This window comes from Triticum urartu, chromosome 5A, assembly GCF_056163025.1.
Source record: "Triticum urartu cultivar PI428250 chromosome 5A, HENAU_Tu73, whole genome shotgun sequence".
Taxonomy (NCBI): domain Eukaryota; kingdom Viridiplantae; phylum Streptophyta; class Magnoliopsida; order Poales; family Poaceae; genus Triticum; species Triticum urartu.
Genome location: NC_141877.1, coordinates 398,056,855 through 398,083,989, shown reverse-complemented (window position 1 = coordinate 398,083,989; position 27,135 = coordinate 398,056,855). Strand labels below are relative to the sequence as shown.

The 27,135-nt window shown below is 44.2% G+C and overlaps 1 protein-coding gene across 1 annotated transcript in view; it reads right to left on the bottom strand.

Annotated features, from left to right (window-relative positions):
• Positions 1-784: 784 nt before the first annotated feature.
• LOC147971575 (uncharacterized) overlaps positions 785-27,135 on the bottom strand; it is a 62,349-nt gene continuing 35,998 nt past the window's right edge. Inside the window, exon 2 of the mRNA XM_087524024.1 lies at positions 785-1,513. Within this exon, the coding sequence (XP_087380150.1) occupies positions 785-1,513 (729 nt within the window). The remainder of the gene's footprint in view (positions 1,514-27,135) is intronic.

Below are 27,135 nucleotides of genomic sequence, written 5' to 3'. Positions count from 1 at the left end.
AGAAGGTAAGAAAAATGACGAATGGGAAATCACCGGTAATTTCCCATAAGAAAGCTTGTCCCTCTGGACATCCATCCAGAGAACTTTCGGTGCCAACTCATTCATCCACACATTAATTGCAAAAGGACCATTAGGCAATATGATATCAAGGCCAGTTAAGTCAATAACATCTATATACAGAAGCTGGAAAAACAGAAAAGGTCATTACAATCTAGCTGTTTGGCCGAATAAGACGTACAATCCAAATATCATGGGAACAAAAAAAGAATAGGGGGACTAACATTGTAGAATAGGAGGCAACCCGTCGTAGGCTTTCCTTTTGAAAGGGCCTTGTGAAGCTGATCCATAGTAAATTTGCACCAGTTGAGGTTTTTTACATTGCCAATATTTTGCTGCGAAAAAAAAGAAAGCACATGAAACCTAGAGGAATGTATGCACACAAGTTAGCAGGGGACATAAGTAGATACTTATAACACTGTTAAAGCATTGAATCACCAAGTACATAAGCACACAATTACCACATTATTGAGAAGTAAGTCAAAATTATCATATTGCAAGGCATAAATAAATTATCAGGTGCATTACTAAATAATTACCATACTTTCAGAAAAAGTTATCAGGCGCATTACTACATAATTACCACACCATCAGAAAAAAGTTATCACGTGCATCACTATGTACTTACTACACCTTCATAAAAAGTTATCCGGTGCATTACTATATAATTACTACACCTTCATATAAAGTTATCAGGTGCATTACTACATAAATACCACACTTCAGATCACAGGAAAATCAAAGGGACAAAAGTTACCACACTCCAAAAATCAGGGAAAGTTATCAAAGTGCATATGTGCATAATCATCAGACTAAGAAGCAAAAAATTACCAGGTAGAAAAACAGAAAAGAAAAGCGAGAAAAAGCATGAACTAGAAAGATAGCCAGATGTTCTTACCAACACAGGATACCATCTGGTGCTGATCTTGTTCGAAGTCGTCGGCGCCATCACGGTGGTGGCAGCAAGCACAAGCCACAAGCGCTTGAAATTATTGTCATGACGGTTAGTGCTCAAGATAAGGTTTAATACATCCACAGTTTTAGGAGCATGTCCAAGATCACCAAAAAGATCTCCCGCAAGCTCAAGCTGTGCATCTGTAGGAACCTTGAAATCCACCGCAATATCACCTCGGGGCACACCCATTATACGATGCACAGACTCTTCACTGACCGGTAACCTTCCGCGACCGGGTACAACAACCTCACAGGAATCAGGGTCGTATAGACCACCAAGCCATTGAGAAAGCCGATTGAACAAATTATCACACTTGATATTCCGCAGACTAGTGAAATCCATGTCATCGATCATGGCCATTCTCTCATCTGACATATCCTTACAGGCAGTCACAAGAGCACTAGGAGAAGTCCTATTCCGATCTTCGGGAGGCTTATGCTTCTTTAAGGGGTTCACCTCCTCAAAGTCATCATCTAATTTGCGCTTCCTTGGCATCTTGACCTGACACACAAGAATAACAAAGAGGAAAAGTGAGCATAAAGGATGCATAGCTGTTGAATTAATAGTCACACACCTATTCTTATGATACATTGGTAACTTGTGAACATACAACAAGATAACTCATCCACAACAGAGAAGGACGAAAAAAGGACATGTCTGCTTCTACTAGATATTGAATACCTGATTTTTTTGCTTACGATACACCGATAAAATGTATGTATCAGGCAAGATAACTTATGCAAAATAGGGATGGCAACAACTTACACACAAACACATATATTGGACATCACATCACTAAGTATTAAAAAATCAATGACATGATAAATTTTACAGTGGACTCCTGATAAATTATTCACACCACTGATGGTAATATTCACAATTAAAGTTCAGGTAAGTTAAATGATGGCACATCCATCAATTAGAAACACAAAATGCATCATGAAACGAGACACCACTGGTAGTGCTAGAACAAACAATCCATCATGACAATCTAAACACAACGAGATGAACTACATATAAAACACACAAACAGTATGGGATTCTCATCAGCAACCTAATTATACTGGTGGTAATTCAATGCCTTCACTGCAACCATAAGAGCATGATAAAACAGAGCCCAACATAGATACAGAGTGAGGAGAGTCGTTGTAAAATCCCCGCACCAAACCCTACCGGTGACCAAAATAACGGCAGAAATCATCATAGGATAACGCCGTCGAATCATGAACGGAGACATAATGGTTATGCATCTAGAGAAAACCCTAGAAATCAGAATCGAGCCGCGTAGCAAAGGGGATCAGTTCAAAAATTACGGCAACTACCCACGAAATCGAAAACGGCAAATTAAGCATTAAAACGATGTGCATGCGAAACAGGGACTAACAAATAGCAAATGCACCACGAATTGAACGTATTGGGCGCATTCCTCGTCTGTTCTAACCTGCGACCAACACGACGAACATCCCGCCACTAATGGCGTCGAGAAACAGAGCACGAACTACTCGCGCGGATGTGGGGGAGGGGGGATTGAGTCGAGACTAACCAGTGGAAAAGAACACTGGCGTCGAGAATCGGCCGGAGAAGGAGTCGCCGCTCGCCGTCGACAGAGAGAGAGCGCGGGCGGAGCGGCCGAGAACCAAAGAGCGGAGCAGAGCGCGGTTGCCGAATGAATTGAGGGAGTGGTGGGGGAGGGAGGAGTTAAGTCAGCGCATCGGGGGGGGGGGGACGGTTCGAGCGACGCGGGCGTGGAGCGATGGCCCACACAGCATTGACAGAAAAAAAGAAACGGCTCGCTGGAACGCGTAGCGCGCGTTGGATTAAATTGGACAGCATCCAGGTGGTGTGGCGTTTTTGCAATCTGTCACAGGTGTGCCAAATACATTTTTCGTTCTCTTATTGTGTTATTTGTTCCTACTGAAGGAAATATGCCCTAGAGGCAATAATAAAGTTATTATTTATTTCCTTATATCATGATAAATGTTTATTATTCATGCTAGAATTGTATTAACCGGAAACATAATACATGTGTGAATACATAGACAAACAAAGTGTCACTAGTATGCCTCTACTTGACTAGCTCGTTAATCAAAGATGGTTATGTTTCCTAACCATGAACAATGAGTTGTTATTTGATTAACGGGATCACATCATTAAGTGAATGATCTGATTGACATGACCCATTCCATTAGCTTAGCACCCGATCGTTTAGTATGTTGCTATTGCTTTCTTCATGACTTATACATGTTCCTATGACTATGAGATTATGCAACTCCCGTTTGCCGAAGGAACACTTTGTGTGCTACCAAACGTCACAACATAACTGGGTGATTATAAAGGAGCTCTACAGGTGTCTCCAAAGGTACATGTTGGGTTGGCGTATTTCGAGATTAGGATTTGTCACTCCGATTGTCGGAGAGGTATCTCTGGGCCCTCTCGGTAATGCACATCACTTAAGCCTTGCAAGCACTGCAACTAATGAGTTAGTTGCGGGATGATGTATTACAGAACGAGTAAAGAGACTTGCCGGTAACGAGATTGAACTAGGTATTGGAATACCGACGATCGAATCTCGGGCAAGTAACATACCGATGACAAAGGAACAACGTATGTTGTTATGCAGTCTGACCGATAAAGATCTTCATAGAATATGTAGGAGCCAATATGGGCATCCAGGTCCCGCTATTGGTTATTGACCGGAGACATGTCTCGGTCATGTCTACATTGTTCTCGAACCCGTAGGGTCCGCACGCTTAAGGTTACGATGACAGTTATATTATGAGTTTATGCATTTTGATGTACCGAAGGTTGTTCGGAGTCCCGGATGTGATCACGGACATGACAAGGAGTCTCGAAATGGTCGAGACATAAAGATTGATATATTGGAAGCCTATGTTTGGATATCGGAAGTGTTCCGGGTGAAATCGGGATTTTACCGGAGTACCGGGAGGTTACCGGAACCCCCCGGGAGCTATATGGGCCATAGTGGGCCTTAGTGGAAAAGAGAAGAGGCAGCCCAAAATGGGCCGCGCGCCCCTCCCCTCCCTTGGTCCAAATAGGACAAGGAGAGGGGGCCGGCCCCTCTCTCTCTTTTCCCCCCTCCGCGAATCCTATTCCAACTAGGATTGGGGGGGGGGGGGAATCCTACTCCCAGAGGGAGTAGGACTCTCCTGGCGCGCCTCTCCTAGGCCGGCCGCACCCCCCCCCTTAGTCCTTTATATACGGAGGCAGGGGCACCCCAGAAACACACAAGTTGATCCACGTGATCTTATTCTTAGCCGTGTGCGGCGCCCCCAGCCACCATAGTCCTCGATAATATTGTAGCGGTGCTTAGGCGAAGCCCTGCAGCAGTAGTACATCAAGATCGTCACCACCCCGTCGTGCTGACGGAACTCTTCCCCGACACTTTGCTGGATCAGAGTCCAGGGATCGTCATCGAGCTGAACGTGTGCTAAAACTCGGAGGTGCCGTAGTTTCGGTGCTTGATCGGTCGGGCCGTGAAGACGTACGACTACATCAACCAAACGCTTCCGTTGTCGATCTACCGGGTACGTAGATCACACTCTCCCCTCGTTGCTATGCATCACCATGATCTTGCGTGTGCGTAGGAAATTTTTTGAAATTACTACGTTCCCCAACAGTGGCATCCGAGCCTAGGTTTTATATGTTGATGTTATATGCACGATTAGAACACAAGTGAGTTGTGGGCGATATAAGTCATACTGCTTACCAGCATGTCATACTTTGGTTTGGCAGTATTGTTGGATGAAGCGGCCCAGACCGACATTACGCGTACGCTTACACGAGACCGGTTCTCCCGACGTGCTTTGCACAGAGGTGGCTTGCGGGTGACAGTTTCTCCAACTTTAGTTGAACCAAGTGTGGCTACGCCCGGTCCTTGCGAAGGTTAAAACAGCACCAACTTGACAAACTATCGTTGTGGTTTTGATGCGTAGGTAAGATTAGTTCTTGCTTAAGCCCGTAGCAGCCACGTAAAACTTGCAACAACAAAGTAGAAGACGTCTAACTTGTTTTTGCAGGGCATGTTGTGATGTGATATGGTCAAGACATGATGCTGAATTTTATTGTATGAGATGATCATGTTTTGTAACCGAGTTATCGGCAACTGGCAAGAGCCATATGGTTGTCGCTTTATTGTATGCAATGCAATCGCGATGTAATGCTTTACTTTATCACTAAGCGGTAGCGATAGTCGTGGAAGCACAAGCTTGGCGAGACGACAACGATGCTACGATGGAGATCAAGGTGTCATGCCGGTGACGATGGTGATCACGACGGTGCTTCGGAGATGGAGATCACAAGCACAAGATGATGATGGCCATATCATATCACTTATATTGATTGCATGTGATGTTTATCTTTTATGCATCTTATCTTGCTTTGATTGACGGTAGCATTATAAGATGATCTCTCACTAATTATCAAGAAGTGTTCTCCCTGAGTATGCACCGTTGCGAAAGTTCTTTGTGCTGAGACACCACGTGATGATCGGGTGTGATAGGCTCTACGTTCAAATACAACGGGTGCAAAACAGTTGCACACGCAGAATACTCAGGTTATACTTGACGAGCCAAGCATATACAGATATGGCCTCGGAACACGGAGACCGAAAGGTCGAGCGTGAATCATATAGTAGATATGATCAACATAGTGATGTTCACCAATGAAACTACTCCATCTCACGTGATGATCGGACATGGTTTAGTTGATTTGGATCACGTAATCACTTAGAGGATTAGAGGGATGTCTATCTAAGTGGGAGTTCTTTAAGTAAATTAACTGAACTTGAATTTATCATGAAACTTAGTACCTGATAAGTATCTTGCTTGTTTATGCTTGATTGTAGATAGATGGCTCGTGCTGTTGTTCCGTTGAATTTTAATGCGTTCCTTGAGAAAGCAAAGTTGAAAGATGATGGTAGCAATTACACAGACTGGGTCCGTAACTTGAGGATTATCCTCATTGCTGCATAGAAGAATTACGTCCTGGAAGCACCGCTGGGTGCCAGGCCTGCTGCTGGAGCAACGCTGGATGTTATGAACGTCTGGCAGAGCAAAGCTGATGACTACTCAATAGTTCAGTGTGCCATGCTTTACGGTTTAGAATCAGGACTTCAACGACGTTTTTGAACGTCATGGAGCATATGAGATGTTCCAGGAGTTGAAGTTAATATTTCAAGCAAATGCCCGGATTGAGAGATATGAAGTCTCCAATAAGTTCTATAGTTGTAAGATGGAGGAGAACAGTTCTGTGAGTGAGCATATACTCAAAATGTCTGGGTATAATAATCACTTGATTCAATTGGGAGTTAATCTTCCAGATGATTGCGTCATTGACAGAATTCTCCAATCACTGCCACCAAGCTACAAGAGCTTCGTGATGAACTATAATATGCAAGGGATGAATAAGACTATTCCCGAGCTCTTCGCGATGCTGAAAGCTGCGGAGGTAGAAATCAAGGAGCATCAAGTGTTGATGGTCAACAAAACCACTAGTTTCAAGAAAAAGGGCAAAGGGAAGAAGAAGGGAAACTTCAAAAAGAACTGCAAGCAAGTTGCTACTCAAGAGAAGAAACCCAAACCTGGACCTAAGCCTGAAACTGAGTGCTTCTATTGCAAGCAGACTGGTCACTGGAAGCGGAACTGCCCCAAGTATTTGGCGGATAAGAAGGATGGCAAGGTGAACAAAGGTATATGTGATATACATGTTATTGATGTGTACCTTACTAATGCTTGCAGTAGCACCTGGGTATTTGATACTGGTTCTGTTGCTAATATTTGCAACTCGAAACAGGGACTACGGATTAAGCGAAGATTGGCTAAGGACGAGGTGACGATGCGCGTGGGAAACGGTTCCAAAGTCGATGTGATCGCAGTCGGCATGCTACCTCTACATCTACCTTCGGGATTAATATAAGACCTAAATAATTGTTATTTGGTGCCAGCGTTAAGCATGAACATTATATCTGGATCTTGTTTGATGCGAGACGGTTATTCATTTAAATCTGAGAATAATGGTTGTTCTATTTATATGACTAATATCTTTTATGGTCATGCACCCTTGAAGAGTGGTCTATTCTTGTTGAATCTCGATAGTAGTAACACACATATTCATAATGTTGAAGCCAAAAGATGCAGAGTTGATAATGATAGTGCAACATATTTGTGGCACTGCCGTTTAGGTCATATCGGTGTACAGCGCATGAAGAAACTCCATAATGATGGACTTTTGGAACCACTTGATTATGAATCACTTGGTACTTGCGAACCGTGCCTCATGGGCAAGATGAACAAAACACCGTTCTTCGGTACTATGGAGAGAGCAACAGATTTGTTGGAAATCATACATACAGATGTATGTGGCCCGATGAATATTGAGGCTCGTGGCGGATATCGTTATTTTCTCACCTTCACAGATGACTTAAGCAGATATGGGTATATCTACTTAATGAAACATAAGTCTGAAACGTTTGAAAAGTTCAAAGAATTTCAGAGTGAAGTTGAAAATCATCGTAACAAGAAAATAAAGTTTCTATGATCTGATCGTGGAGGAGAATATTTGAGTTACGAGTTTGGTGTACATTTGAAAAATTGTGGAATAGTTTCGCAACTCACGCCACTCGGAACACCACAGCGTAATGGTGTGTCCGAACGTCGTAATCATACTTTACTAGATATGGTGCGATCTATGATGTCTCTTACTGATTTACCGCTATCGTTTTGGGGATACGCTCTAGAGACGGCCGCATTCACGTTAAATAGGGCACCATCAAAATCCGTTGAGATGACGCCTTATGAACTGTGGTTTGGCAAGAAACCAAAGTTGTCGTTTCTGAAAGTTTGGGGCTGCGATGCTTATGTGAAAAAGCTTCAACCTGATAAGCTCGAACCCAAATCGGAGAAATGTGTCTTCATAGGATATCCAAAGGAGACTATTGGATACACCTTCTATCACAGATCCGAAGGCAAGACTTTTGTTGCTAAATTTGGAAACTTTCTGGAGAAGGAGTTTCTCTCAAAAGAAGTGAGTGGGAGGAAAGTAGAAATTGATGAGGTAACTGTACCTGCTCCCTTATTGGAAAGTAGTACATCACAGAAAACTATTTCTGTGACACCTACACCAGTTAGTGAGGAAGCTAATGATGATGATCATGAAACTTCAGAACAAGATACTACTGAACCTCGTAGATCAACCAGAGTAAGATCCGCGCCAGAGTGGTACGGTAATCCCGTTCTGGAAGTCATGATACTAGATCATGATGAACCTACGAACTATGAAGAAGCGATGGTGAGCCCAGATTCCGCAAAGTGGCTTGAAGCCATGAAATCTGAGATGGGATCCATGTATGAGAACAAAGTATGGACTTTGGTTGACTTGCCCGATGATCGGCAAGCAATTGAGAATAAATGGATCTTCAAGAAGAAGACTGACGCTGACGGTAATATTACTGTCTACAAAGCTCGACTTGTCGCAAAAGGTTTTCGACAAGTTCAAGGGATTGACTACGATGAGACCTTCTCACCCGTAGCGATGCTTAAGTCTGTCCGAATCATGTTAGCAATTGCCGCATTTTAAGATTATGAAATTTGGCAGATGGATGTCAAAACTGCATTCCTGAATGGATTTCTGGAAGAACAGTTGTATATGATGCAACTAGAAGGTTTTGTCGATCCAAAGGGAGCTAACAAAGTGTGCAAGCTCCAGCGATCCATTTATGGATTGGTGCAAGCCTCTCGGAGTTGGAATAAACGTTTTGATAGTGTGATCAAAGCATTTGGTTTTATACAGACTTTTGGAGAAGCCTGTATTTACAAGAAAGTGAGTGGGAGCTCTATAGCATTTCTGATATTATATGTAGATGACATATTACTAATTGGGAATGATATAGAATTTCTGGATAGCATAAAGGGATACTTGAATAAGAGTTTTTCAATGAAAGACCTCGGTGAAGCTGCTTACATATTAGGCATTAAGATCTATAGAGATAGATCAAGACGCTTAATTGGACTTTCACAAAGCACATACCTTGACAAAGTTTTGAAGAAGTTCAAAATGGATCAAGCAAAGAAAGGGTTCTTGCCTGTGTTACAAGGTGTGAAGTTGAGTAAGACTCAATGCCCGACCACTGCAGAAGATAGAGAGAATATGAAAGATGTTCCCTATGCTTCAGCCATAGGCTCTATCAGGTATGCAATGCTGTGTACCAGACCTGATGTGTGCCTTGCTATAAGTCTAGCAGGGAGGTACCAAAGTAATCCAGGAGTGGATCACTGGACAGCGGTCAAGAACATCCTGAAGTACCTGAAAAGGACTAAGGATATGTTTCTCGTATATGGAGGTGACAAAGAGCTCATCGTAAAAGGTTACGTTGATGCAAGCTTTGACACTGATCCGGACGATTCTAAATCGCAAACCGGATACGTGTTTACATTAAACGGTGGAGCTGTCAGTTGGTGCAGTTCTAAACAAAGCGTTGTAGCGGGATCTACATGTGAAGCGGAGTACATAGCTGCTTCGGAAGCAGCAAATGAAGGAGTCTGGATGAAGGAGTTCGTATCCGATCTAGGTGTCATACCTAGTGCATCGGGTCCAATGAAAATCTTTTGTGACAATACTAGTGCAATTGCCTTGGCAAAGGAATCCAGATTTCACAAGAGAACCAAGCACATCAAGAGACGCTTCAATTCCATCCGGGATTTAGTCCAGGTGGGAGACATAGAGATTTGCAACATACATACGGATCTGAATGTTGCAGATCCGTTGACTAAGCCTCTTCCACGAGCAAAACATGATCAGCACCAAGGCTCCATGGGTGTTAGAATCATTACCGTGTAATCTACATTATTGACTCTAGTGCAAGTGGGAGACTGAAGGAAATATGCCCTAGAGGCGATAATAAAGTTATTATTTATTTCCTTATATCATGATAAATGTTTATTATTCATGCTAGAATTGTATTAACCGGAAACATAATACATGTGTGAATACATAGACAAACAAAGTGTCACTAGTATGCCTCTACTTGACTAGCTTGTTAATCAAAGATGGTTATGTTTCCTAACCATGAACAATGAGTTGTTATTTGATTAACGGGATCACATCATTAAGTGAATGATCTGATTGACATGACCCATTCCATTAGCTTAGCACCCGATCGTTTAGTATGTTGCTATTGCTTTCTTCATGACTTATACATGTTCCTATGACTATGAGATTATGCAAATCCCGTTTGCCGGAGGAACACTTTGTGTGCTACCAAACGTCACAACATAACTGGGTGATTATAAAGGAGCTCTACAGGTGTCTCCAAAGGTACATGTTGGGTTGGCGTATTTCGAGATTAGGATTTGTCACTCCGATTGTCGGAGAGGTATCTCTGGGCCCTCTCGGTAATGCACATCACTTAAGCCTTGCAAGCATTGCAACTAATGAGTTAGTTGCGGGATGATGTATTACAGAACGAGTAAAGAGACTTGCCGGTAACGAGATTGAACTAGGTATTGGAATACCGACGATCGAATCTCGGGCAAGTAACATACCGATGACAAAGGGAACAACGTATTTTGTTATGCGGTCTGACCGATAAAGATCTTCGTAGAATATGTAGGAGCCAATATGGGCATCCAGGTCCCGCTATTGGTTATTGACCGGAGACATGTCTCGGTCATGTCTACATTGTTCTCGAATCCGTAGGGTCCGCACGCTTAAGGTTACAATGACAGTTATATTATGAGTTTATGCATTTTGATGTACCGAAGGTTGTTCGGAGTCCCGGATGTGATCACGGACATGACAAGGAGTCTCGAAATGGTCGAGACATAAAGATTGATATATTGGAAGCCTATGTTTGGATATCGGAAGTGTTCCGGGTGAAATCGGGATTTTACCGGAGTACCGGGAGGTTACCGGAACCCCCCGGGAGCTATATGGGCCATAGTGGGCCTTAGTGGAAAAGAGAAGAGGCAGCCCAACATGGGCCGCGCGCCCCTCCCCTCCCTTGGTCCGAATAGGACAAGGAGAGGGGGCCGGCCCCTCTCTCTCTTTTCCCCCCTCCGCGAATCCTATTCCAACTAGGATTGGGGGGGAATCCTACTCCCAGAGGGAGTAGGACTCTCCTGGCGCGCCTCTCCTAGGCCGGCCGCACCCCCCCCTTAGTCCTTTATATACGGAGGCAGGGGCACCCCAGAAACACACAAGTTGATCCACGTGATCTTATTCTTAGCCGTGTGCGGCGCCCCCAGCCACCATAGTCCTCGATAATATTGTAGCGGTGCTTAGGCGAAGCCCTGCAGCAGTAGTACATCAAGATCGTCACCACGCTATCGTGCTGACGGAACTCTTCCCCGACACTTTGCTGGATCGGAGTCCAGGGATCTTCATCGAGCTGAACGTGTCCTAAAACTCGGAGGTGCCGTAGTTTCGGTGCTTGATCGGTCGGGCCGTGAAGACGTACGACTACATCAACCAAACGCTTCCGTTGTCGATCTACCGAGTACGTAGATCACACTCTCCCCTCGTTGCTATGCATCACCATGATCTTACGTGTGCGTAGGAAATTTTTTGAAATTACTACGTTCCCCAACACCTACATTGTACGAATCCTACAAACCAAATAGGAAAGGAAACACGATCGACGAGCGAGGCCCCTATGTTGTGTAGTGTCCCCCGTTGGGCGACTCGGGAGGACACACAAAGCCTAGTTGTTGGTACCCGCTGCTCCTTCTTTCCTCCTTCCTCCGTAGTCCTCAGAGGAATCCGCCAAGCTAAGCCTGGGTTGCCAATGGCGGTGGTGGGGGATCACCTCCCTCTCGTGGCGCTCGGGTGGTGCGGGGCACTCAAGCTCGCGGGGGTGGGCCCCTGATCTGATCCATGACATCATGGCTGCTTCTCCTTGCAGCGGCTTAGGGCAGACGAGTGGAACAGATGGGTGGGTGTGGAGGCATGGATATGGAGCCATGGAGGGCCAGGTAACGATGTGCGTGGACCTCCATGTGTGGGTCGGTCTCTGGTCAGATCCAATCGGATATGGCGTAGGGGTCGGGTGTGAGTTGGGCTCTCTACTGGATGTGGACCGCAACAGTGTGCTGACCTTCCACGTGTGTGGTGGCTGGCCGCTGGCGCTAAGATTCACGGCTTGGTGGTGGTGATCCAGATACGATAGGCCGAATGGTGCTGAGTGCAAACGGTACTACATCGACTTCCTACGTCTCTACGCGGCGATGGTCATAGAAAGGTCTTTGGGAGTTCATCTCTATTGAACTGGTGGTTGACTTCAACGGTGAGATACAAATATTTATCTTATGATCTTTATCAGATCTCACTTTTGCAAGTGGCCGTGAAAGGATTGACAACCCCTTTATCGCGTTGGTTGCAAGGTTCTCATTTGTTTGTGTAGGTACTAGGCGATTTGCGTGTAGTCTCCTACTGGATTGATACCTTGGTTCTCAAAAACTGAGGGAAATACTTAGGCTACTTTGCTGCATCACCCTTTCCTCTTCAAGGAAATCCAACGCATGCTCAAGAGGTAGCAGGGGGCGCGCCCTGGTGGGTTGTGCCCACCCAGGGGCCCCTCTCTGGTGGGTCTTTGCTCCAGAAATTCTTATTATTGATATAAAAAATCCTCGCAAAGTTTCGTTCCATTCCGAGAACTTTTATTTTTGCACAAAAACAATACCATGGTAGTTCTGCTGAAAACATCATCAGTCCGGGGTTAGTTTCATTCAAATCATGCAAATTAGAGTCCAAAACAAGAGGAAAAGCGTGAGAAAAAGTAGATACACTGGAGACGTATCACTAGCCACCTGTGTGCGAAGCACGGCGGTAGAACTAGTCTCTTAAACACGGTCTTGTAATGTCGGTCTGGGCCGCTTCATCCAACAATACCGCCGAATGAAAGTATGACATGTTGGTAAGCAGTATGACTATTATCACCCACAACTCTTTGTGTTCTACTCGTGCATATAACATCTATGCATAGACCTGACTCGGATGCCACTGTTGGGGAACGCGGTATTTCACAAAAAATTACCTACGATCACGCAAGATCTATCTAGGAGATGCATAGCAACGAGAGGGGAGAGTGTGTCTACGTACCCTCGTAGACCGAAAGCGGAAGCGTTTAGTAACGCGGTTGATGTAGTCGAACGTCTTCGCGATCCAACCGATCCAAGTACCGAACGTACGGCACCTCCGCGATATGCACACGTTCAGCTCGGTGACGTCCCTCGAACTCTTGATCCAGTTGAGGCCGACGGAGAGTTTCGTTAGCATGGCGGCGTGGTGATGGTGATGATGAAGTTACCGATGCAGGGCTTCGCCTAAGCACTACGACAATATGACAGAGGTGTAAAACTGTGGAGGGGGGCACCGCACACGGCTAAAGATCAACTTGTGTATCTATGGGGTGCCCCCCTCCCCCGTATATAAAGGAGGGGAGGAGGAGGCCTGCCGGTCCTAGGCGCGCGCCCAAGGGGAGTCCTACTCCAAGTAGGAATCGGCTCCCCCCTTTCCTAGTCCAAGTAGGAGAAGAAGGAAGGAGAGGGAGAGGGAGAGAGAAAGAGGGGCCGTTCCCCCTTCCCCTAGTCCTATTCGGACTCCCCTTGGGGGGGCATCTCCTGGATGCTGCCCTCTCTCTCCCCTAAGGCCCACTAAGGCTCATTACTTCCCCGGGGGGTTCCGGTAACCCTTCCGGCACTCCGGTTTTATCCGAAACTATCCGAAACACTTTCGGTGTCCGAATAACATGGTCCAATATATTAATCTTTATGTCTCGACCATTTCGAGACTCCTCGTCATGTCCGTGATCTCATCCGAGACTCCGAACAACCTTCGGTACGTCAAATCACATAACTCATAATACAAATCGTCATTGAACGTTAAGCGTGCGGACCCTACGGGTTCGAGAACTATGTAGACATGACCGAGACACATCTCCGGTCAATAACCAATAGCGTAAACTGGATGCTCATATTGGTTCCTACATATTCTGCGAAGATCTTTATCAGTTAAACCGCTGTCACACCCTAGCTAGTTCAAGCATTAGAGTGTGCATCATGTTTAAATTTCTCTTAAATTTGAAATGGGGAAAGCAGAAACCCCCAACACCCCCCTGGAAACAACTAGGGTTTACTAAAATTATTTTCAATGAACCTGAAATGCCCTTCTAAAAAGTTCACCCTCCTTGTCTTGGGTTAAAACCTCTGGCAAAATTGGTGCACATTTTTCTAGGTCAACAGAAGGTCATTGAATTAAATCATAAGTATTTGAATTTGGGCATTTAAATGCTATAAAATAATTTAAATGCTCAAATAATCCTGGAAATAAATGTTTGCTGTTGGAAATAATCTAAACAGAGCCCACAATTATTTTCAGGATTTTTGGAAACGTTTTAGTATTTTATTTAAAGCCCAACAGTTGCAGTTAATTAGAAAAACAGAAACAAATAAAAAGAGAGAGAGAGAGAGAGAGAGAGAGAGGGAAGCCCACCCGGGCCTTACCTGTGCTGGCCCAGCCCACCTGGCTCGGCCCAGCCTAGTGGCTCTGCCAGTCGTCGTCCTCCTCACACCAGAAGGACGCGGAGCGCGTGGCCGGCGCCCATGGCCACACGCCGGCCACCTCCTGCTTCCGCCGACGCCTGGAGACGCCTAGGGGTGCCACGCGACCCCCACGTCCCCCTCTCATCCTCGATCACTCTCCCCTCGTCTCCCTCACCCTCTCCCGCACCATGGCCGACGAGCTTGTCGCCGTCTCACCGCCGTAGTCGCGCTCTCCGTCACCCCCTCGCCTCTCTGACCTGTCCAGAAGCTCCGCCGCGACGCCCTCGCCCTCCCCACCGAGCCACGCATCGCCGGAGGCCCTACATCACCGCCATCGGATCGTCTTCAACCTCGGTACCCGCCGGACGCCGTTCATCGATTCGCCTCGCTCCGGTCGCCCCCGAGCCCACTGAGCTGCTCATCGACCTCCCTGTGAGCTCCGCCGCCTTTCCCCTCTTCTTTCCCACGCGTTTGCACCCTCTAGGCCATAGTTCCACCATGGCCGAAGCTCGTCTCTGCTTGATCTCGTCGCCGGCGTCGCTCCGGCGACCATTTGATCCTCCCGTGCTATGCAACGTGCTTGCCACATCGCGTAGTGCCTCGCTAGCGCTTCAGTTTCCGTGTTTGCACGCCGCAGCCCACTCCCCGCACATGGCCGAACTCCGGCTGCCGCCTTGGAGCTCGCCGCCGTCGTCTCCGGCCATCGTAAGCCCGGCCTCCACCACCAGTAGATGCGCGAGTGCAAGAGCTCTCCAACGAGCCCAAGAACGGCCTCGCCCGTGCCCTGTGGCGTTTTCCGAGCCGCGCCACCGTCTCGGGTCTCGTCGGTGTCGAGTCGCCGGCGAGTTTGATCCAGTTTGACTCCTGGGTGGGCCCAGGTAGACCCCCCCTGAGTCTATGACAGGTGGGGCCGGTCTGCTAACTAATTTAGGATTAGTTTTAATTAATTTTAATTAAATCAGTCACTGACATGTGGGCCCAGGCTCCACTGACAGCTAATTAGTGTTAATCTAATCCTGTTAATTAGCTGAGAGGCTGACAGAAGGGGCCCACCAGTCAGGTTTGACCTGGGCTCGCACCTTTGACCCGCTGAGGTCAGCATGACGCAATGCTGACGCGGTAATGCATTTTCTGGATTTATTTTTATTCAAGAATTTCCAAAAAATAGTTAAAACTTCTAAAAATCATAGAAAATCAACCATAGCTCCAAATGCAAAGATTTATATATGAAAAATGATCAGAAAAATTCAATCTATCCATCTGTAATGGTTTCATGCATGACAAAACAAGTTTACCTTGCTGTTTAAGCAGAATAAGGAAATGCACTATTAAGGCCATGTTTAATGAGCTAATAATTGAACCTTTGATTCAAATAAGTTCAATCCTTTCTGTTATAGCTTGCATTAGACCAAGACACATTCATATTGCCATATCATAGCATGCATCATATTGTTGCATATCGTCATGTGTTGATTGTGTTCCGATGTGTTCTTCGTGGTAGGTTCTGCCTCCAAGGATATTCACGAGTATCCAACTGAAGGGCAGTATCCCACTACCAATCCATCAGGCAAGCAACCATTGATCATTCCGATACAACCCATGTTCTCGCTTCTGCTCTTGATTACTGCATTAAGACAACGCGTTTCAATCTGCTGTGTGCTACGATAGTTGAACCCTTATCCTCTGCATGACCTGTCATTACCACAGTAACTAGATGAAACCCACTAGCATGTGTGGGAGTTGATTGAGCCATGTATGTGATTCCTACCTTGCTATGCCTGCTATGCTTAGAGTTGTGTCAGGTCTGGTTCATCTGGGTGATGGGCTAGAGTGAAATGCTTATGTCGGTAATGTGAGGGATGTGTTGAACATGTTTTGGTAAAGGTATCGATGAGAGGCCATGTAGGAGTACATGGTGGGTTGTTTCATTGAGGCCGTCCCTAAGAACTGAGATCTGTATGTGTGATTTAAGATGCAGTTACTACCGTACATTGGGCCCGAAACCAATGGACCCTCTCGGCTTCTTAATCACCCTAGTACTCTGTCCAGGAGTTGCAAATAGTTTTTGGTGTTTGTAGGTTATGTGTTGGCGGCCGTGCGTAGCGCTAACCCTAGGGGTGGGCTATGTTGCGGTAGATACACCGTGGCCGGGTATGCCGGGCGCCCGTTAGGCGTCTCGGGACCCTGTTCACATCGTTCGGGGCCGTATGTGGAAACCTCGGCCGGACTCCCTGCGGATGGAACCTGGATAGGCGATAAACCTGGACTAGAGACTTAAGTGTTTAGGTAGGCCGTGGCCGACACCCTCGCTGGGCTTCCGCTTGAAGGTTGCCGAGTACATGTCGTGTAAGCGGCGGTAAGTGGTGAAAGCGTGTATGAAGAAGTACACCCCTGCAGGGTATAAAACTATTCGAATAGCCGCGTCCGCGGTAAAGGACTACTTGGTTGCCTATACTGTTCATAGACAAGTTAATGGGTACTAATAAAAGACTCAAGATAAGTGTGAGTACCGAGGATGGCCCTCTCGTAGGATGACGAGGGAGGATCCCCGGTGGAGTATTGTGTTGGTGAGTAGTGGACTCATGTGCGAAAACTATATTACTGGTGGAGTTCCGTAGGATATCTTAGCCAAGAGTCAAAGCTGGCTTGCTGCATTAACCCCACCACCTTCTTGAGAATAAGCATGTATAGTAGGTTCTGATGTAAGACTTGCTGAGTACCTTTGTACTCATGTTTGCTTAATTACTGTTTTCAGACGACAACACCGCCCCCTCCGATGGGTTCTACGTAGACCTTGACGTCGACGAGTGACTAGCCACCCAGGTGGTGATCCTGGCCATGGAGGGCCCTAAGTAGATAGACAGGCTTCGAGAAGCCTTCTTTCTTTCTAGAGTCTGTACTCAGACTAGTCGCTTCCGCTTGTGCTTGTATGATTGTATGACTTGAGTGTCGGGTCATGTGACCCCTATTTGTATGAACTTGTTATGTATGGCTCTCTGGAGCCTTTAAATAAAGTACTTGAGTTGTAGAGTTTTGTTGTGATGCCATGTTGTATGTACTCATATCGGGCATATTGTGTGTATGATTGAAATGCTTGGTATGAGTGGGATCCGACAATCTAGTTGTTTATCCTTGGCAGCCTTTCTTATGGGGAAATGTAGTCTAGTGTTCCTCGAGCCATAGTAGTCCGCTACAGCCCGGTTCACCGGAGTCCTGCTAGCCCAGCACTACTGCTCAGGACACTTGACTGGCCGGCATGTGTTTCACTTCGTTCCTATGTCTGTTCCTTCGGGGAAATGTCATGCGGTGATATCCGGAGTCCTGCCTAGCCTGCTACAGCCCGGGTTCCCCGGAGTCCTGTTAGCCCAGTGCTATAGCCCGAAATCACTCGCTGATGACTGACATGCTCGATGTGATTCATGTATGCCTGTCTCCATAGGTCTGTGCCATTTTGGGTTCACGACTAGCCATGTCGGACCGGGTTCTCTGTCATATGGATGCTAGCGACACTATCATATACGTGAGCCAAAAGGCGCAAACGGTCCCAGGCCATGGTAAGGCGACACCCATGGGATACCGTGCGTGAGGCCGCAAAGTGATATGAGGTGTTACCGGCTAGATCGATGTGACTTGGAATCGGGGTCCTGACAACCGCATAACAACATACGTTGTTCCCTTTGTGATCGGTATGTTACTTGCCCGAGATTCGATCGTCGGTATCATCATACCTAGTTCAATCTCGTTACCGGCAAGTCTCTTTACTCGTTCTGTAATGCATCATCCCACAACTAACTCATTAGTCACTTTGCTTGCAAGGCTTATAGTGATGAGCATTACCGAGAGGGCCCAGAGATACCTCTCCGAAATACGGAGTGACAAATCCTATTCTCGATCTATGCCAACTCAGCAAACACTATTGGAGACACCTGTAGAGCATATTTATAATCACCCAGTTACATTGTGACGTTTGATAGCACAGAAATGTTCCTCCGGTATTCAGGAGTTGCATAATCTCATAGTCACAGGAACATGTATAAGTTATGAAGAAAGCAAAAGCAATAAACTAAACGATCATAGTGCTAAGCTAATGGATGGGTCTTGTCCATCACATCATTCTCTAATGATGTGATCCCATTCATCAAATGACAACCCATGTCTATGGCTAGGAAACTTAACCATCTTTGATTAACGAGCTAGTCAAGTAGAGGCATACTAGGGACACTATGTTTGTCTATGTATTCACACATGTACTAAGTTTCCGGTTAATACAATTCTAGCACGAATAATAAACATTTATCATGATATAAGAAAATATAAATAACAACTTTATTATTGCATCTAGGGCATATATGTTTCCTTCAGTCTCCCACTTGCACTAGAGTCAATAATCTAGATTACAGAGTAATGATTCTAACACCCATGGAGTCTTGGTGCTGATCATGTTTTGCTCGTGAGAGAGTCTTAGTCAACGGGTCTGCAACATTTAGATCCGTATGTATCTTGCAAATATCTATGTCTCCCTCCTTGACTTGATCACGGATGGAATTGAAGTGTCTCTTGATGTGCTTGGTTCTCTTGTGAAATCTGGATTCCTTTGCCACGGCAATTGCACTAGTATTGTCACGAAAGATTTTCATTGGACCCGATGCACTACGTATTACACCTAGATCAGATGTGAACTCCTTCATCTAGACTACTTCATTTGCTACTTCCGAAGCAGCTATGTATTCCGCTTCACACGTAGATCCCGCCACGACGCCTGCTTAGAGCTGCACCAACTAACAGCTCCACCATTCAATAAAAATACGTATCCGGTTTGTGACTTAGAGTCATCCGGGTCAGTGTCAAAGCTTGCATTGACGTAACCGTTTACGACGAGCTCTTTGTCACCTCCATAGACGAGAAACATATTCATAGTCCTTCTCAGGTATTTCAAGATGTTCTTGACCGTTGTACAGTGATCCACTCCCTCATTACTTTAGTACCTCCCTGCCAAACTAATAGCAAGGCACACATCAGGTCTGGTACACAACATTGCATACATGATAGAACCTATGGCTGAGGCATAGGGAATGACTTTCATTTTCTCTCTATCTTCTGCAGTGGTCGGGCATTGAGTCCGACTCAACTTCACACCTTGTAACACAGGCAAGAACCCTTTCTTTGACTGGTCCATTTTGAACTTCTTCAAAACTTTGTCAAGGTATGTGCTCTGTGAAAGTCCAATTAAGCGTCTTAATCTATCTCTACAGATCTTGATGCCCAATATATAAGTAGCTTCACCGAGGTCTTTCATTGAAATTTTTTTTATTCAAGTATCCTTTATGCTATTCAGAAATTCAGTATCATTTCCAATCAACAATATGTCATCCACATATAATATCAGAAATGCTACGGAGCTCCCACTAACTTTCTTGTAAATACAGGCTTCTCCAAAAGTCTGTATAAAACCATATGCTTTGATCACACTATCAAAACGTATATTCCAACTCCGAGAGGCTTGCACCAGTCCATAAATGGATCGTTGGAGCTTGCACACTTTGTTAGCACCTTTAGGATCGACAAAACCTTCTGGTTGCATCATATACAACTCTTCTTTGAGATATCCATTAAGGAATGCAGTTTTGACATCCATTTGCCAAATTTCATAATCATAAAATGTGGCAATTGCTAACATGATTCAGATAGACTTAAGCATCGCTACGGATGAGAAGGTCTCATCGTAGTCAACTCCTTGAACTTGTCGAAAACCTTTCGCAACAAGTCGAGCTTTGTAGACAGTAATATTATCGTCAGCGTCAGTCTTCTTCTTGAAGATCCATTTATTCTCTATGGCTTGCCGATCATCGGGCAAGTCAACCAAAGTCCACACTTTGTTCTCATACATGGATCCCATCTCAAATTTCATGGCCTCAAGCCATTTCGCGGAATCTAGGCTCATCATCGCTTCCTCATAGTTCGTAGGTTTGTCATGGTCAAGTAACATGACTTCCAAAATAGGATTGCCGTACCACTCTGGTGCGTATCTTACTCTAGTTGACCTATGAGGTTCGGTAGTAACTTGATCAGAAGTTTCATGATCATCATCATTAGCTTCCTCACTAATTGGTGAAGGAATCACTAGAACTGATTTCTGTGATGAACTACTTTCCAATAAGGGAGAAGGTACAATTACCTCATCAAGTTCTACTTTCCTCACACTCACTTCTTTTGAGAGAAACTCCTTCTCTAGAAAGGATCCATTCTTAGCAACGAATATCTTGCCTTTGGATCTGTGATAGAAGGTGTACCCAACAGTCTCCTTTGGGTATCCTATGAAGACACATTTCTCTGATTTGGGTTCGAGCTTATCCAGTTGAAGCTTTTTCACATAAGCATCGCAACCCCAAACTTTAAGAAACAACAAATTGGGTTTCTTGCCAAACCACAATTCATATGGTGTCGTCTCAACGGATTTCAATGGTGCCCTATTTAACGTGAATGCAGCCATCTCTAAAGCAAAAGCCCAAAACGATAGCGGTAAATCAGTAAGAGACATCATAGATCACACCATATCTAATAAAGTGCGGTTACGACATTCAGACACACAATTACGTTGTGGTGTTCCAGGTGGCATGAGTTGTGAAACTATTCCGTTTTGTTTCAATGAAGACCAAACTCATAACTCAAATATTCACCTCCACGATCACATCGTAGAAACTTAATTTTCTTGTTATGATGATTTTCCACTTCACTTTGAAATTCTTTGAACTTTTCAAATGTTTCAGACTTATGCTTCATCAAGTAGATATACCCATATCTTCTTGAGGTCAGAAAATAACGATACCTGCCGCGAGCATCAACACTCATCGGACCGCATACATCAGTATGTCTTATTTCCAATAAATCTATTGCTCGCTCCATTGTTCCGGAGACGGAGTCTTAGTCATCTTGCCCATGAGGCATGGTTCGCAAGCATCAAGTGATTCATAATCAAGTGATTCCAAAAGCCCATCAGCATGGAGTTTCTTCATGCGCTTTACACCAATATGACCTAAATGGCAGTGCCACAAATAAGTTGCACTATCATTATTAAACTTATATCTTTTGGCTTCAATACTATGAATACATGTATCACTACTATCGAGATTCAATAAAAATAGACCACTCATCAAGGGTGCATGACCATAAAAGATATTACTCATATAAATAGAACAACCATTATTCTCTGATTTAAATGAATAACCATCTCGCATCAAACAAGATCCAGATATAATGTTCATGGTTAACATTGACACCAAATAACAATTATTAAGGTCTAAAACTAATCCCGAAGTTAGATGTAGAGGTAGCGTGCCGACCGCGATCACATCGACTTTGGAACCATTTCCCACGCGCATCGTCACCTTGTCCTTAGCCAATCTTCGCTTAATCCATAGCCCTTGTTTCGAGTTGCAAATATTAGCAACAGAACCAGTATCAAATACCCAGGCGCTACTGCGAGCATTAGTAAGGTACACATCAATAACATGTATATCGAATATACCTTTCACTTTGTCATCCTTCTTATCTGCCAAATACTTGGGATAGTTCCGCTTCCAGTGACCAGTCCCTTTGCAGTAGAAGCACTCAGTCTCAGGCTTAGGTCCAAACTTGGGCTTCTTCACTGGAGCAGCAACTTGCTCGCCGTTCTTCTTGAAGTTCCCCTTCTTCCCTTTGCCCTTCTTCTTGAAACTAGTGGTCTTGTTGACCATCAACACTTGATGCTCCTTCTTGATTTCTACCTCCGCAACCTTTAGCATTGCCAAGAGCTCGGGAATTTTCTTATCCATCCCTTGCATATTATAGTTCATCACGAAGCTTTTGTAGCTTGGTGGCAGTGATTGAAGAACTCTGTCAATGACACTATCATTAGGAAGATTAACTCCCAGTTGAGTCAAGTGGTTGTGGTACCCAGACATTCTGAGTATATTTTCACTGACAGAACTATTCTCCATCTTGTAGTTGTAGAACTTATTGGAGATTTCATATCTCTCAATCCGGGCATTTTCTTGAAATATTAACTTCAACTCCTGGAACATCTCATATGCTCCATGACGTTCAAAACGTCATTGAAGTCCCGATTCTAAGCCGTAAAGCATGGCACACCGAACTATCGAGTAGTCATTAGCTTTGCTCTGCCAAACGCTCATAACATCTAGAGTAGCTCCTGCAACGGGCTTTGGACCTAGTGGTGCTTCCAGGACGTAATTCTTTTGTGCAGCAATGAGGATAATCCTCAAGTTACGGACCCAGTCCGTGTAGTTGCTACCATCATCTTTCAACTTTACTTTCTCTAGGAACGCATTAAAATTCAAAGGAACAGTAGCACGGTCCATTTATATACAACAACATAGACATGCAAAATACTATAAGGTACTAAGTTCATGATTACTTAAGAACTCCCACTTAGATAGACATCCCTCTAGTCATCTAAATGATCACGTGACCCATATCAACTAAACCATGTCTGATCATCACGTGAGATGGAGTAGTTTTCAATGGTGAACATCACTATGTTGATCATATAAACTATATGATTCACGCTCGACCTTTCGGTCTCAGTGTTCCGAGGCCATATCTGCATATGCTACGCTCATCAAGTTTAACCCGAGTATTCTGCGTGTGCAAAACTGGCTTGCACCCATTGTATGTGAACGTAGAGCTTATCACACCCAATCATCACGTGGTGTCTCGGCACGACGAACTGTAGCAACGGTGCATACTCAGGGAGAACACTTAGACCTTGAAATTTAGTGAGAGATCATCTTATAATGCTACCGCCGAACTAAGCAAAATAAGATGCATAAAAAGATAAACATCACATGCAAGCAAATAAGCGATATGATATGGCCATCATCATTTTGTGCCTTTGGTCTCCATCTCCAAAGCATCGTCGAGATTACCATTGTCACCGGCTTGACACCTTGATCTCCATCGAAGCATCGTTGTCGTCTCGCCAACTATTGCTTCTACGACTATCGCTACCGCTTAGTGATAAAGTAAAGCAATTACATGGCAATTGCATTTTGTACAATAAAGCGACAACCATATGGCTCCTGTCAGTTGCCGATAACTGTTACAAAACATGATCATCTCATACAATAAATTATATATCATCACGCTTGACATATCACATCATAGCAAGCCCAGCAAAAACAAGTTAGACGTCCTCTACTTTGTTGTTGCAAGTTTTACGTGGCTGCTACGGGCTTCTAGCAAGAACCGTTCTTACCTATGCATCAAAACCACAATGATTTTTCGTCAAGTGTGATGTTTTAACCTTCAACAAGGACCGGGCATAGTCACACTCGATTCAACTAAAGTTGGAGAAACAAACACCCACTAGCTAATAACCCACAAATATAGGGGATCGCAACAATTTTCGAGGGTAGAGTATTCAACCCAAATTTATAGATTTGACACAAGGGGAGCCAAAGAATATTTGAAGGTATTAGCAGCTGAGTTGTCAATTAACCACACTTGGAGATTAATTATCTACAGCAAAGTGATCAATAACAAAGTAGTTTGATAGTTTTGATAATAGTGACAGCAGCAACGGTAACAGTAACAGTGATAGCAGTAGTTTGTAGCAAGTGTAACAGTGATGATAGCAATAGTAACGCAGCAAGATCAATAAGTATAAATTCATAGGCATTGGATCGGTGACTTGTTGGATGATATTCATCATGAGACAGTTATAACCTAGGGGATACAACACTAGCTCCAGTTCATCGATATAATATAGGCATGTATTCTGTAAATAGTCATACGTGCTTTATTAAAAGAACTTGCATGACATCTTTTGTCCTACCCTCCCGTGGCAGCGGAGTCCATATTGGAAACTAAGGGATATTAAGGCCTCCTTTTAATAGAGAATCGGAACAAAGCATTAACAGATAGTGAATACATGAACTCCTCAAACTACGGTCATCACCGGGAGTGGGCCCGGTTGTTGTCACTTCGGGGTTGTCGGATCATAATCGTAGTAGGTGACTACAACTTGCAAGATCAGATCTAAAACATGAATATAATGATGAATTCATAAATGGTTCAGATCTGAAATCATGGCACCCGGGCCCAAAGTGACAAGCATTAAGCATGGCAAAGTCATAGCAACATCAATCTAAGAACATAGTGGATACTAGGGATCAAGCCCTAACAAAACTAACTCGATTACATGATAATCTCATCCAACTCCTCATTAACTAGCGAGCCTACGAAGGAATTACTCACTCTCGGTGGGGAGCATCATGGAATTGGCGATGACGAAGAACGAAGATCCCCCTCTCCGGAGCCCCAAACGGACTCCAGATGTGCCCTCCCAAGGAAGAACATGGCTTGGCGGCGGCTCTTTCTCGTGGATCGTGATAATTCTTTCTCCCTAATTTTTTTCTGGAAATATGTGAATTTATAGTATCAGGGGGTCGTCAACGGGGCCATCAGGTGGGTACAACCCACCTGGGTGCGCCAGGAGAGGAGGCGCGCCCTGGTGGGTTGTGCCCACCTAGGGGCCCCTCTCTGGTGGGTCTTGGCTCCAGAAATTTTTATTATTGATATAAAAATCCTTAAACAGTGTCGTTCCATTCCGAGAACTTTTATTTCTGCACAAAAACAACACCATGGTAGTTTTGCTGAAAACAGCGTCAGTCCAGGGTTAGTTTCATTCAAATCATGCAAATTAGAGTCCAAAACAAGAGGAAAAGCATGAGAAAAAGTAGATACGTTGGAGATGTATCAACTCCCCCAAGCTTAAACCTTTTCTTGTCCTCAAGCAATTCAGTTGATAAACTGAAAGTGAAAAAGAAAAACGTTTACCAACTCTTTTGCTCTTGTTTGCATAAATAAGCTTAAACAACACCCAGGTTTTTAGCCAACATTATAAATAACCATGTCGACAATAACTATTAAAGATTATAATGATTCATATCAATGACATAATCAGCTAGCGAGCAATAATAAGATATCTCAAACGGCAACACGTTGTCAAAACAACCATGATATAATATGACAATAGTGGTATCTCGCTAGCCCTTTCTGAGACCGCAAAACATAAATGCATAGCACCTCCAAAGTTCAAGCAGCGACTAAACATTGTAATTCATGGTAGAAAAGATCCAGTCATGATGCACCCAACATTAGCTACACACAATGCATAAATCATGGCCGTTGTGCTCTACTTAGTTTCTGGCACTTGTTTTTTTAGAAAGTGATGACACAACATAAAAGTAAATAGAAAGTCCCTTTGCAGAGGGAAGCAGTGATTTGCAGAGGTGCCAGAGCTCAGTTTTTAAAACAAAGATAAATGATATTTTGAGACATGCACCCTTCTTATTCACTTCACGACCATCAGTTATCAACATGTTCCATGCTAAGCACGCTAGTGGTGGTTCCCAAGCGGTAAAAGTAAAGGTTTTGACTCCATTGGGAGTTTTTGTTTGATTATTTAAGAGATGAACTATTTTTGTATTTTGCAGTTTGGGACTGGGCATCCCTACAAACGCCCATTTTCTCGTGCGCTGGCGAGTGAATAAACACTCGACCTGAGAATAACCCACTTAGCACGAAAGATATCGACCACCTCCTGTCATTCCATGAACGATCCAGGCAAACAAAACGGATAATTTTTTAGAAGTTTTTAGAGGTGGCACATGCAAATTTACTCAGGACGGTAGGGTAATACCGTATATAGGTAGGTATGGTGGACTCATCTGGAATAACTTTGGGTTCAAGGTTTTGATGTACAAGCAGAATCCCCACTTAGTACAGGCGAAGGCTAGCAATTAAGATTGAGTAGCGGCCAGCTAGAGAGCAACAATGATCATAACCATGCATTCTGCGTAAGTAACATTGGACACTGGCATGAGTAGGATATGAACACCATGAACATAAACATTATAGAGGCTATGTTGGTTTTGATTCAACTACATGCATGAACATGTACCAAGTCAAGCCACTTGAACATTCAGAGGAGGATACCATATCATCATACTACATCACAATCATTTTAACGCTATGTTGATATCCAAGATAAATCATTATTAACTCTCATCTACTTATGCATGGCATGAGAAACTATAATATCTAATTGTCAATGCAAACATGTTTAATCATAATGGGCTGAATCATGGGCACTAGGTTAAACATATTTACACACACAGGACAAGTCAAGTTCATACCAGTTTCTCTTTGCCACGACCAGTTCATCGAATGTCGTCATTATTGCCTTTCACTTGCACGATCGAATGATATGAAAATAATAATAGTGCAAGAGTGCCATGGACTAAGCTGGAATCTGCAAACATTTTATTCAACATGAGAAGACAAGGTAAAATGGGCTCTTTATTAGTTCAATAATTATTCATATGAGAGCCACTCAACATTTTCATCGTGGTCTTCTCCTCAGTACAACTCGAATAAAAAAGAAAAGAAATTCAGAGAGACACACTGAAATGTTTTTGGAGTTTTTGGTTTTATATAGTAAGCAAATAAGGAAAAAACAAAAACGAGAAAAACTATTTACACAGGAAAGCTCCCAACAAGCAAAAGAAG